The 14,584-nt window shown below is 44.6% G+C and overlaps 1 protein-coding gene across 2 annotated transcripts in view; it reads right to left on the bottom strand.

Moving 5' to 3' along the window:
- Nucleotides 1-14,584, bottom strand: part of GALNT9 (polypeptide N-acetylgalactosaminyltransferase 9) — a 443,926-nt gene that overhangs the window by 251,446 nt on the left and 177,896 nt on the right. For both annotated transcript variants that reach the window (XM_075898386.1, XM_075898387.1), the window contains exon 5: nucleotides 8,590-8,787. In XM_075898386.1, the coding sequence (XP_075754501.1) occupies nucleotides 8,590-8,787 (198 nt within the window). The remainder of the gene's footprint in view (nucleotides 1-8,589; nucleotides 8,788-14,584) is intronic.

Below are 14,584 nucleotides of genomic sequence, written 5' to 3'. Positions count from 1 at the left end.
AATTTACATACATCAGATTTCAACACTGCTTACTTCTGTGTTTGTGTGCCTAGTTTTTCATTGCATTAACTCAGTCTGATGCCATTGTAACCCTACTGAGATCATCAACACAAAACTGAAGCACTGGTGAATGACACCCTGTATATTTAAAGTGAAATTGACTCAGTATATCAGGAAACAAACATGATCCATTCTATCTCTTTTCTCAGCCAAAGGATTTTGGGACTGAGCTTCAGAGTTGCTGAGTCAGCATAGCATTCACTGACAGTAGGTGGACTGCCATATTCTCAAAACTGCAGCAAATGAGGTCCATAATAACAAAAGGAAATTTTTAAAGTGAGACTTCATGGTTCACCCTCTTTTGATGCATAATCATTGTCCCCAAGACTATAGATGTTCAAGACACTGGAACAATGTATATGAAAATTAATACAGGCAGTCCCCGGGTTACATGGATCCGACTTACATCAGATCCCTACTTACAAACGGGGTGAGGCAACCCCGCACTAGCTGCTTCCCCTCAGCAGACCAGGGAGACGTAAAGCTAGCGCCCCCCCCCCTCCCGCCCCCAGCAGACCAGGGAGACGGAGCGGCTTTTCTCAGCAGACACCTCAGCTTGAGAATAAAGGACTGAGGGAAGTGAGGTGTGGGAGAATAAAACTGAGCTCTGGAGAAATGTTTGGCTAGAGTTTCCCCTACAATATGTACCAGTTCCGACTTACATACAAATTCAACTTAAGAACAAACCTACAGTCCCTATCTTGCACGTAACCCAGGGACTGCCTGTATAGCAATTTTGTTTCTGCACAATCCCATAGGAACAAAGAACAGATAATGAGTTCAGACATTAAAGCCTTGTTTGATGTATTTTCTCCATTAAAACTATTTCTAACGGTTGAATGGAAACACATAAAACAACAACTGCACTTCAAAAACCATGTGTGGAAAGCAGGGCAATTATCCAGGAAAAGTGATTTCCTAAGTAATTACTTTCTAATTTACTGCAGATTCACACAGAGCAAAGGGTCAGCGATGAAGACTGTTCTGCTCTGTGATAAATAAAGTTAGTGTTATTATACAGCATTGTTCTGCAGTAATGAGGCATAGGTAGGAATCTAAAAGCAATTTCAAGGTTTGCTCACGTCTGAAGCACAGTGACACTTTCCAGTATATGAACTTAATTCTGCACTTTTCCCCAATCAGCAAAGCATTTTGGCACATGGCCAATCCTATTGACTCTATTGATATCAGTTGTAGAACTACTAAGGTGCTTAAAGTTAAGCACATGCTTTGCTGGATCAGGGCCACACTCAGCATTTTTCAGGATCAAGCCCTGGAAAGGAAAATAGATCTCCATGTTAGCCAGAGACTACATTGGAGCAGTATGTCTGGGGAAAGGTGCTAAGAGACCCAGAACAGACTAGCTGATTGACACCAAATGAGGAGATGGCACCTCACGTGTTAATTCTGTTCTTGATAAGGAACTTCAAGAAACAAGAGAAATGTTGAATGCTGGAGATGCATAGCCTTTGTATTGATTGTTTTAAATAGTACTCAAATGAGCAGCCTCAGTCCTGCTGAGTACCTCAGTATCCTTCTGCAAGTACATTTCAGAAAAGCTGTGCAAGAACTATACATTCCAGACATGAAAACTGCGAGTTGATGGTTTTTACCACATTGAAAAATGAAGATAAAACCCCGCGAACCCTTTCCCTCTCCCCCCCCAGACCAGCTTCACAAAGGGACAAAAAAACAAACCCTAGTGTGGAATTTGAGAAATTTCCTTTTAGGTAAAATTTTAACTTGAAAAAAAATAAAGTGAAATCCACACACTTTCCTCATATATTTCCATTTCTTCTTGAAATCCAAACAAAGCAAAATTCACAAATATTCAACTTATTACTGTATATTTAGAAATACACATCTGTCTGTCTGTCTGTCCATCTCTTTTCTGTGAATCCATTTGTGCAAGAACTCTTCCTAAATGATAAGAGCGAGGAGCACCAAATTTGGTATATAGCTTCCTCTGATCATAACTTAAAGCAAGGTCCGGGTTTGGTTGTGCCATGACAATGGGATGCACATAGAATGCAATTTTTCCCCATAAAACAGAAAGAGAAAGGTCTTTTAGCAGGGACAATTATACTGTATATGGAACACAAGACAGCAGCAAGAGGCCAGAGATGGGGCAGCCATAATCCCGTTGGGTCAGCAGGGAGAGAAACAAAAAACAGGACTATGTAGCACTTGAAAGACTAACAAGATGGTTTATTGGGTGATGAGCTTTCGTGGGCCAGACCCACTTCCTCAGATCAAATAGTGGAAGAAAATTGGCACAATCTTCCACTATTTGATCTGAGGAAGTGGGTCTGGCCCACGAAAGCTCATCACCTAATAAACCATCTTGTTAGTCTTTAAAGTGCTACATAGTCCTGTTTTTTGTTTCAGCTACACCAGACTAACACGGCTACATTTCTATCACTATTCAGGGAGAGAAAGGAATGGCAATCGACTATTTATTTCAGAGAATTCATCTGTTTGTGTCTCTGTTTGCCTGTGTGTCCATATCTTCCCCAGCTGTGTCCACTGCAGCTTCAGTGGCTATGGACAGGCACTTCTCATCTGGCCTGAAGCTGCCATGATAACAGAGGACTGAAGTTGTTCTCTCAGCCAGCATACTGAGCCCCCTCATCCGCAGCTCCACTCCAGAGCAATGATTTAAATGAAGAAAAGCAAAACTTATTTGAGTTAAGGACATGAACAATGCCAGGCAAATCTTCTAGTTCTAATTATGAGAAGAGCAAAATTAACAAATCTTCTTAGATCATGCTGGGTGCTGACTTCTGCACTAACCTTCAAAAACGATTGCATATAGACCATAGGTGAAATCCAGACCCCACTGAAGTCAATGAAAGGTTTCTCACACACTGTAATGAAAATAGGCGTTCATCCCATGAATGCCCCAAGCTCAGAATTCTTAAAAGGGCTCATGTTCTCTGGAACCTTGCCACATCACACATTTTTTTTAATTCCATGTTTATAAAATGCCTCCATTTCTTTTCTTACATATGTAACCCCCAAGGAGATTACCTAGATTCCTGGGCCTCTGTCTGCTGGCAGCTCAGGGACAGGCACACTGAATTTGCTTTGGCTCCTCTTCCTACCAGGGTCAGAGTCTGCCCGGCAACCCATAGGGAGTGAGATGCCCCTCCCAGGGAGTTCAGAAGGGGAAGGAGGAGCCATTGTCTGAGGAGTCTGGAGCCAGCCAGGGCAAGGGGTGGGCTCTGTGTGGGGGAGCTAGTGAGTGCCAGGCCTGCATGCAGGGTTTCCTCCTAAGAACTAACCTCTAGGGACCTGAAGGCAGGATCCCTCAGCTGGGTTTTATTTCTCCACTGTTGATTTCCAGTTTGTGGGGTTTGCTGGGAGGCTTCCCCAGCCAGGCTGAATTGGCTCTCCAGCTCCCTTGGTGATACCAGTCACTGCATGCTCAGCTCTGCTCTATCTGCTGGTTCAGGGCTGCTGCCCGCTGTGTGTGTCTGAATGCTGGGCTAGGAGGTTATAGTTTGAATTTTGGTGCAGTTGTGTGGCCTGAACCTTGAGCCCTGCACCCCTTTGTGGTGAGGGGAAATTCTGGGACCATAGCAGCCTGATTCCTGCCTGAGGAGGATCCCTGCCGCAAGAGACTAGCTCTTCTGCAGTGACTGAGTCATCTCTGAACATGAGGCTCATTCATGGAGTGTGTGAGTGCACCATCTTTTAGTTAGTAAGGGAATTTGTTTGGGGATTTTATAACCTGCTGTATATTAAACCTATGGAGGGATTTACCACCTTCTCCCACTTGTGAGTCCTTTGGGCTATACTGGACCCAGTCAGCCCCACTGCTAAACCACTGTAGGGAAGAATTTTGTGGTCATGTTGGGGTCACTGGGCATGATCCTAGGTAACTCGGGGGAGTGGAAGATCACAAGAATAGATGAAGTGGCCCCGCTCTAAGCCCAAGCACCCTAAAAGCACCCCCCTTCCCCCCCTTCCGCCCTCCCCCCCCCCCCCGGCATAACTTTTCTCTGGCTCGCTAATAGCTGGGAAGAGCAAGACAGACCTTAAGGTTGCCTAGTTACTATCAGTGGTATAGAAGAAGAATTCAGATGTCTCTGTAGGGGGGAGGAAGAGGAGGATAAAGCTAGCAACATGTCCCAGCATGGGAACCTTGCTACAGTTCACTATTTTCCTGCAAGTAAACAACCTGGGTATATAAGGAGGGAAAACTGCTTACATTGGTGTGCTTGATCCGAGATGTCTAGTCTCCTGGCACCTATTTGAGCGTTCAAATAAACTTTTTTTGCTTCTCCACACCGGTGTGTTTATTGGAGCGCGCACACCGGGCACCGAACCCAGCTGTTACCCCCCTCGGTCACTGTGTGCTGGCAACAGTTATAAGTCATCAAGGGCCCCAACAAAGTACGTGTACCAACAGGACACTAACCTTACAGTTGCTGGGCACCGGTGAACCTAAAAATAGTGTTTTACCCTGTAATGTTATATTTGTCTCCTGTTTAATATAATTGTGTTTAATATAGTGTATGTGTTTGTGTTATTTTCTGGGAGTCTCCAACTATCTGGCAAGTACATGGGAATTACCCTGGGTTAGAATTTTCCTCCCAAGCTGCCCTGGTGACCCTGCCAGGAAGGAGTGAGGGAGATGGAGGCACCACCAAATAAATCCATAAGAAGAAAGAAAGTTGAGTGGGTGGCGGGATCCAGAAGAACCCAGACCTGTCCATCAAAACCTGTAAGCAGATTGGCCTTAAAGAAGGGAACCAGGTGGAGAGGGGGCGATATACATACACTTCCATCTCACTTTGGTCCTCAATCAACAGCACTAGCTTCCTATTCATTTCAGGATCCACTGCAAAATTGGCCTCTTTGTTCACAAAATTCTCGATAGATTTGCTCCAGCCTACTTTATGGATTTTGCACTAAATTCACACCATTGTGTGACTGTACCAGGGGGTACAATTTATCTTTTGACTCTTTCTACATCCCTTCTCAGTTCCTTTGCTTTTCTGCTTTTTTATTCCCATTAGATTCTCTTTTACAATATCAGTTTTACAATATCAGTAACAAAAGATTATTAATCAAAAAGTAACCAGCACACTATAGGAAAGAAAGACCTTAATACATAACCAATCTGGAGAACAGGCTTTGCAAAAGTTACATCTTCACTCTATTCCAAAACAAACTCACTTCTACTAATATTTATACTAATTTATTATGGAAGGAAATTACCCAAATTCCTTTATTTCCTGCCATAGCCTAAATTTTCCTTTCCCATGAAGTTTACTCCAACTGTCCAAGGCTCTCAGATACCTATACCCTTGTATCTTTAACAATCTTGCAACAATTACAACAACTGCTGTGTCATGGGGCAAGGTTCCCTCACCCTGCACTCCTTGTTGCCCATAGTCCTTATACACTTCCTCGGCAAGTTGAGCATCATGAATTTTATTGCATCATCATCCATGGGCTCAACAACCATGGGCTCAAAGTCGGTTGGTGTCCGAAGCCTTCCTCACTATTTCCTTCCATCTTTCCCTGTCCAGTGCGGTGTGGCTTAGTTTCTGTAGACTAGTTCCGCACCAATCTACTATATCATCTACTCATTCTCTGTGGGGTCTGCCTCTCCTGTTTGGACCATCCATTATGCTGAATACCAGGATCTTAACTTTTCGCTCGTCGTTCATTCTGCAGATATGCCCGAATAGCTGTTAACTTCCATTGTATAGCCTTCTGCAGTAGGTTCTCTTTTGGCTGTATCTTCCTATCTAATTCCTCCTTGGTGACCTTCTGCATCCATCCTATTCTCAGGATCTTTCTATAACAACTCCTCTCGAACACTAATATCCTTCTCTTCGAATCTTTCATCATCACCCATGTCTCACATCCGTACAACATGCTGCTAAATACATGTTTTCAAGATGCTCGGTTTCATTCCTAAGCTAATTGCTTTACTTTTCCAGATCTTATCCATCGCCTTCAAACTCGCTCTTGCTTTCACAATTCTAATTGCTATTTCCATCTTTCAGTCTAAATCATACATCATGTTGCTCCCCAAATAGGTGAACTTCTCTACGTTCTCTAGTTTGATCCCATATACACTGATCTTCCTTCCTATATCCTCATCTCCAAATCCCATCGTCTTCATTTTATCAGTATTTATAATCAGTCTGTACCACTTCCCTTCCTCATTTAGCACCTGCACCCTTCTCACTAGCTGCTCTTCATCTTCCTCGATGATAACTATATCATTCGTGAACCTTTATTTGCAATATGTTTTATCAGTGATTGGACCGCATGGCATAAGGCTTGGACCTTCTCTCCAGACACCGGAAGAAATGGGGGGAGAGCTCTTCATCTGCATTAAACCCCAGGGCTTCTCTGGCCCTTTCTTCCTGCCTTCTCTACGTGTTTGTCTTTTACAGGTCCTCAGCTAGCAAACTAAATCATCTTGTTAACTGGTTAATCACTCAGTACTTAGTTAACTATCTCATCAGTTTGGCCCATGGGAGGAATTTTATGAAGTTCACACAGAGGTCAATCAGCCTTAGGCAGTGTCTTCACTGGAAACGCTATAACTGTGGTGTTTTAGTGCTTCAGGGTGGAAATTAATAGCTTCCCTGCCACAATGGTTCACCCATCTCCTCAATATGCAACACCTAGTTCTCAAACTCAAGGCCCAAGGGCCATCTGCTGCCTGAGCAGCTCCATAATCCAGCCTGCAAAATATTTTTCAAAAGTTATTTAATCAGGTCCACATGGCTGCTAGCATGCAAGTCCCTGCAGCCCGGGAGGGTGTCTGTGTGCTATTCCAGCTGCTAGGAGCAGCACATAGAGATACACACCTTCCCCAGGCCACTGGGACATTCTAGAAGCTGCGTGGAGCTAGCAGCTATAAGCTTCTGTCACCCCGCTAAACTACCAGTGCTGCCGTGGTGGCTCCTGGAGCATTTAAAATCACACAGGTGCAGCAGGTGGGGTCAGAAGTTGTATGGTCCGAGGGAGTATGTGGGCAACAGGCAGGGCCAGGAGATCCACAGGGGGGTGGAACACCCCCACCCCCAGAGCCACTGCCAGAGGGGGGGGGGGTTATAGGGAAGTGTATACCCCACTCCCTCAAAGAGCCTACACTCTTCTTCCAGCCCCTGAACTCTCTCTCAGAGCCTCTACTCCTGAATCCCAGTCCCTCCCACCTGCCCCCAAACTCCATCCCAAAGCCTGACCTATTGCCACTCCTGCATCCAAACGTCCTTCCAGAGCCTGCTCTCCTCCCCCATCCAAACTTCCTCCAAGAGCCTTAGGCAGGTATATAGGTTGTGGGTGAGAGATTCTTCAGTGATTGAATTGGTCTGGGAGGAGGACTTGAGGTTTGGGTACTGGCCCTAATGTAAATTGAGTTTGAGACCGTTGATCTAGGTTAACTGAAGAATTTGCCTTCCAGGTAGGTGGGCTTACTCATGGGTATGCATTTTTCACAACCTGCAATAAGTACCTGGGTCAAACTAACTTTTTTGTGTCAGTCTGGCTTTGGGCTATTCGCATGGTAGAAGGACATCTTCTGATAAGAGAGCTGAGTCCTGCCACGTGTAGAAAAGAATAAAGTGCATGCCAAGAATAAAAGCTTCCACCCTATTTTTAATATATGATTTGCTTGGAATTAATTGCAGAGCATGATGCGTTAATTTTGGTTAGATGTTTTTAGTTAACACACACATTCTCAGATGCCTCAGGGGAGTGAACATAACAGGTTATCATTCTCACTATCCACAGCTGGTGCAATTGGCCGCTCTTATACTACACCTTGAAAGCTTCAAGGTCTTGGCTGAAACTCCATAAGATCTAAAATGTGAACAGGCCAGGTCATAGTCAGAGAGTTGGACCAACAGACTACACACTGCCTCACAAATACAGCTTACCCAGAATCTCCTAAAAGGCCTAATCCATCACATATCCCAGCACCATTAACAATGCTGGTGTAGTTAGATAGCAATAAATGGTGTTGGGACTCAAACTTTTTTTTCCAATTAAGAGGAAGCAAGAACTGTATGAAAGAGTCTTTATTGTTTTGCTATTAAGGTGTCTGGTGTCTGGGGAATACAATCAACACAAACAGATATATATACAAAGTTGGGAAGGTAGTTGGGTAGAGATTGTGCATTCTTTTGTTTAGAAAACATATAGATTGAGATGGCTCTTGCTGTGAATAAGTAACAATAGCTAGGGGAGCTATGACATATTGATGTGACTTTTACACATCGAGGGCCCTATTTCAAACCTCAGTGCGCCCATTATGTCCTCAAAATCTCATATTAGCACATGGCAATAAAGGAAGTGCACATGTAACTAAATACCTCTTTGCCATATGCACTCATCAGTTTTGCAGAACTTAGGATCAAGTATGTGTGTTTGTGGGCATGCTTATTTCATCTCCCTTCCATTTACTACAGCACCTACAGCATGCCCTCCCTTACCTCACCCAGCATCTGGTAGCAGCTGAAATGGAAAAGCAACAAAGCAATAGGTCTGCAGACTCACCTGATGGGAGCAGACTCATCCCCTTTATCAATCCAGTCCTGGGGTGGAATTATGTACATGCACCAGAGTCCCCAGTTGTAGCCATGGGCTGCATTGGCATATTGCTGCACTTCGAAAGTGTTGTACTTGATGTTGTCAATAGCTGGTAGGATGATACGCTTTCGATCTTCTTTGATTCGGGTAAGTGCTGGTTCCAACCTGGGAACAACAGAGGAAGCAAAGTGTTTTCTGACCATTCAATCATTCAAATTCTTTAGCAATCTGATAAAGTAAGCAATTAAGTTCTCTAATTCTGCAAGCAATAACATGCACAAAAATCCACCTTGGGTGCAGCTTAGAGTGATTTAATGCAGGTTAGTGTCATATGCAATGGCGTGGGTGGGGCACAGTGTAGGGTCTCCTCAAGCAGCTTGGGGTCATTTTCCTGCAAAGCAGTGGTCACCAACCAGTAGATCAGGATCTACCAATAGATCTTGGAGCCTCTGACAGGTGATCCTGACTAGTTTGGTCTGGAAGCTATCAAGCTATCTAGTTGCCCCCTCCCCGCTACTGTTGTGATGCTCCTGACCTTTACCTTGCTCTGCAGGATGTGAGAGGGAGATGAGGGCGTGGCACTGATGTCAGGGTGTTTCTCCTCCCCCCACTCCTGTACCCCATCTCCACACAGAGAGAACGGGATGGAGGGAGCTTGGCAATGCAAAGCTCTGTCACTCTCACACTCTGTATGTGTCTCTTATTCTCACAAACACACACTGACCTTCTCTCTCATCTCCCGACCCAGCACACACGTGGGGGCTTGTTACTCTTTTTACTACTTGCAAAATACAACCCTCCATCTCCATATCATTATTGCTCAGGGCTGAATCAAACTACTTAACTGAAGTGAATCAGTGTTACTGTTCTGTGGAGTAAATAAAACTCCATTAGTGAAGATTTGTTATTCTAATGACTGATTTTGAATAGAACCAAAAAGTCCCAGTGAATTCTGCCATTGATTGCTAAGGGTGAAAATTATATACTAACTTAAGACAATGAAAAAAGTCAGCATAGACCATCTTTAATTGCCCATCTGTGATATGGCCAGATTAATCCAGGGCTGCATTATATTGTGCACAGTGACTCAGCGACTTGGCGGGTTGATTAATGAGAATTGCTTTTATGGAGCATAGGGGGCCCATCAGTTTCATACAATAAAATTATTTCCTTTAAATATTATTTGCTCCTTTTGTATGTGGTAGTTTCCAGTCTGTTGCTCTGCACCATGGTGTAGGTGTTTACATAATAACTCTCCCAAGAAACTAAGTGTAGTTTTTTTTGTAGGAGGTAAAAAATACACTGAAAGGTGGCAGGTCAAATTAACTATTGAATTATTGAAATTGTGCTCTGCTTAATTACAACTTTTTTGCTTCTTGGGTGATGAAATATATTAGTTCAGGCCAGATATTTTCTATTGACCCATTCCCCATAAGATTTTCCTTAATGTGAGCTGATACTATTTCTGTGTCAGGGATAAGTGGAGAGGACTGGCTAAGAATCAGGCCACTACCATTAATTCTCAAATGGAATTTTCAGTTAGAATCATGCAATGATTCACCAAACAATTCTGTAAAATTCCACCTGTCCTGCTGCAAATGTTCTCTTTTACAGGAACACAATGTTAATCAATGTCAGTAAGCCTGCAGGGCTGAAAATCTCTGCAAAACAGATGGAATGGCAAATATATATGTGGCTATCCAGGGTCATATCCTTCCTCTATCCCCTCTGGCTGCTCTGATCCATAGCCAGAAAGCCAATTTACCTGGTGCTTCTGCTAGTGTAAGGGGAATCCCCAGTTAGCTGAGGGGTGGATATAGTGGTCCAAAGTCCCCTGCTACACAAAGCTTCCTGTGTAATGGTGCGTAATGGGAGCTGGAGGAATCTGGAGCATGGCTCAGTTAGAAGAAGCATGGATGGAGTATTGCACTCCAAACACTCTTGTCTGCTGATACAGCCCAAAGGACCCTCAGATGCATCATGCCACTCACACTCCAGTGCATAGGAGTTGTGTAATCACATGTTACAGCAAAATTAGGCCCACATAATTCAGTTGTGTATCCCTAAAGCATAGTGAAGTTCTGCATTCATTCTGTATACACCAATTTCATTTCCATGCCTTCCATATTTTGTATTTAGATGCACTCATTTTCCAATGAAGCTCCAACCAGCCACACAGGCCCACCAGTGCGGAGGAAGGGGAGCAAAGGAGGCAACTGCCTTGGAGATTCTAAAGGCCTCAGGCCTCATGGCTTCTGCTGCAACAGCAGCAGTGAACCCCAAAGCCCCAGGCCTTTTAAATCATCACCAGAGTGCCACATAGCACAATCCTGCAGACTCTAAGGGGCAGTGAGGGGGTGCTCCAGGCGGTGTTGAGGGCTGTTGGGTGAGGGGTGTAGGGTAGGCTGGTGTGGTGCACTCACTACCCTGGCCCTGCCTCTTCTATGTGAGGCCCTCTGCACCTTCTGGTAGTGTGAAGCCTTTTCCTCTCCCCCACCTAGCGCAGGAGTTCAGCATGGCTGTTGACTTCCCTGTAGCCACAATTAACTATCCTACAGAAGATGTGAAGCATCCCATATTTGAGATGGAGAGGGAGAGAGTGAGATGACAGAGAGGAAAGAGCCTGAATTAAGTTATTTGGGGAGAGGGAGCAAAATAAAAGATAATGTAGATGGGGAGATGAATGTATTAATTCTATGGAGGAAAAAGAGAAAGTTCTGAGTCCAAAAGGTAGACCTCAGAAGGAGAGATAGTCTACAACATATTAGCAGCCTTAAAAAGAGTGTGGGGATCCATAAAAGAATACATAATGATACTGTATTATACTTGCTTCCTATCTTAGAAGTTACTGTACCGACCGTCCTCCTTCCCCCTTCCCACAATCACAGTTGTGTCTAAGCCCTGAATGGATTTATGCAGTACTATAGTAGTTAAAAATAGTGCTAGTAAATGAGTGTTGCCATAAAAAGCAGAGGAATAAAAGAAGTTCATTAAGAGATTTCAATATACAAAAAAGACAGTGCTTAACAAAGAAGAAAGGGACATGAGCTATACATTCTGTAAATCTGTGACTAGCACAGTCTGTCTTTGGAGATTATACCCCGAAACTGGTGCCAAAATGAAGATTTGTGTGCTCCAGGATGCTATTTTAGACTTGCTATTTTATGCATTAATGTGTAGTGCATTATGATGTAGTGCAGTGTTTCTCAATGTGGTTTCTCAAACACTGCCAAGGAGCATCACAGCTCCCATTGCCTCTAGTTTGCCATTTGCAGCCAAGGGGAACTATGGGAAGTGGTGTGGGCTGGGCTGCCTCTTCCTATGGCTCCTCTTGGCTGTTAACAGCGAACTGGAGCCAATAGGAGCTGTGAGGCTCTGTGGCTGCAGGGCCAGTAAATCAACACACCAGTGTGGTCAGCAGCTTTTTCAAAGTTGTTTCATGGAACACTTTGAGAAACACTGATGTGTGGGACTAATGATTGGATTCTCAAGATGTACTTTAAATCAAGGGAAAAGCTGATTTTATGGTGATCAACAAGGGCATGTCTACACTAGGAAATTGCCTCAAAATTACTAAAATTGACTTTACTTCTTATTTAACAAAATTGAAATAGCATGACCTCACTATGGGGAAGCACAGAAATCAGTTAGAGTTCTTCTGACATAGTGCATCAACATTCATTGGAGCCTGCCTCAGACTTAGGGCCCCAGGAAGCACTTTGGGAAGAGCACCAGGAGGGTGAATACTTCCTATGGTTGCTTGGTCAAGCAAGTTGGGATATATACTTTCAGGGCTCCTCTCTACAGCTGCGTCTTACAAGCCACTCCTCTACTGCCTTCCCTCTCGTGAGACACAAAAGGGATGCAGTGGACACATGCCTTCTCATGCTGTAGATGCCATAGCATGGAGCCAGAGCAGTACTTCCAGACTGCCCACATGTTGCTTCTGCAGGATGAGGATGAGGAGCAGCTGGAGTATGAGCCCCAGCATGGACCACAGGTACTGGACCTTCTGCTGCTGTTCATACCCATCAATGCAGCTTCTGGCAACGAGAGACAAGCTCAGACTGGTGGAACCAAATTGTCCTGCAGGTATGGGACAATCAAGAATGGCTGCATGTGGATGGTCACCTTCCTTGAGTTCTGCAAGTGGCTCACCTCTGCCCTTCGATGATAGGACACCCACATGACACCCGCCATTCCAGTGCAGATGCTCTCATCATGGTACACCCACATCTTGAATACTGCATACAGATGTGGTAGTCTCATCTCAAAAAAGAGATACAGGCATTGAAAAAGGCTCAGAAAAGGGCAACAAAATGATTAGAGGTTTGGAAAGGGTCCCATCTGAAGAGAGATTAAAAACACTGGGACTTTTCAGCTTAGAAAAGAGAAGACTAAGGGGGAATATGATAGAGGTCTATAAAATCATGACTGCTGTGGAAAAAGTAAATGAGGAGAAGTTATTTACTTGTTCCCATCATATAAGAACTCAGGGTCACCAAATGAAATTAATAGGCAGTAGGTTTAAAACAAACAAAAGTAAGATTTCCTTCATGCTGTGCACAGTAAACTTGTGGAACTCCTTGCCAGAGGATGTTGTAAAGACTGGAACTTTATCAGAGTTCAAAGAAGAGCTAGATAAATTTATGAAGGTTAGGTCCATCAATGGCTATTAGCCAGAATGTGTAGGAATATTGTCACTAACCTCTGTTTTTCTGGAAATAGATGGCAGGACCTTTGGACCTTTGGTCTGACCCAGTATGGCCATTCTTATGTAAACGTGTGGCCATCACCCTGTGGAAGCTTACCATGCCAGACATGTACCACTCCATTGGGAACCAGTTTAATATGAGTGAAATCCACAGTTGGGGCCATGCTCATATGAGTAGTGAAAGACATCAACCATCTGCTGTTGCAGAGAGTCTGGGGGATGTGGCAGCATCATGGATGGCTTTGCTGCCATGGGCTTCCCAAACTGCGGGGGGAGGACATAGGTGGTACACACACACACATCCTGGCCCCAGTCTACCATGCCTCTGAGCACATCAACAGAAAGGGGGTACTTCTCCATGGTGCTGCAGGCCCTCATGGATCACAAGGGATCCTTCATCGACATCAGTGTTGGGTGGTTGGGAAAAACGCATGATTCCTGCATCTTCTGGAACTTCTGTCTGTTCTGAAAGATGCACCATGGCACTTTTTTTCCCCTGACTGCACCATCAGAGTTGGGGAAGTGGACAAGCCCATTGTGATCCTGGGTGATGCAGTCTTCCTCTTGCTCCCCTGGCTCATGAAGCCCTATACGGGTAGCCTATTTGGCCATTTAAAAGGGAGGTTCGGGAGTCTCCTCACTAGTCTGGACCTCAGCAAGCACAACATCCCCTTTGTGCCCATGACAGCCATTGAAAAAGCAAGGGGGAGTCTTTTCTGCCAGGACAGAGGGTCTGTGGCTGAACATCTGGCTAGGGAATTTAAGCAGCTGGATATAAGTGCTATTTGGAGAACACATCAAGGGTCTGTGCTTATCAGAGGTCTTGAGAGAGAGTTTTGTGCAAGGCCAGTTGTGAGATTCTCCCTTGTGCCTCTCCAAGACCCCTGTTTGTCTTTCCTCCCCTACCTCTCCCTTCCCCTGCTCTCTTTTCACACCTTCCTCCTCTTCACCAGCAGAGCAATTAATTAAGATGTTTGATACAGAAATAGTACTCTTTACGGGAGGTGGGGGGGCATAAATCAGGGGAGTGACTGGGTAAAGAAACTGGAAGAGGGGAGGTGGAGGGAGTCTCAGGGATGGGGCTGAGAGTGGTGTCTTCCTCTGGATTGTTGGGAGACTTTGGCTGCCCAAGAGGTCCCACTGCCCCATGTTCTGGGGCCCTTGCAGCCCCTTGGAAGGTTAAGGGGGAAAACTATAGGGGGGTAGGGAGATGGCTGGTGACCTCCTCCATGCACAACACCATGCATT

This window comes from Pelodiscus sinensis, chromosome 15 (genome assembly GCF_049634645.1).
Source record: "Pelodiscus sinensis isolate JC-2024 chromosome 15, ASM4963464v1, whole genome shotgun sequence".
NCBI lineage: Eukaryota > Metazoa > Chordata > Testudines > Trionychidae > Pelodiscus > Pelodiscus sinensis.
The sequence above is the reverse complement of the archived record's forward strand: the minus strand, read 5'-3'. Positions and strand labels throughout refer to the sequence as shown.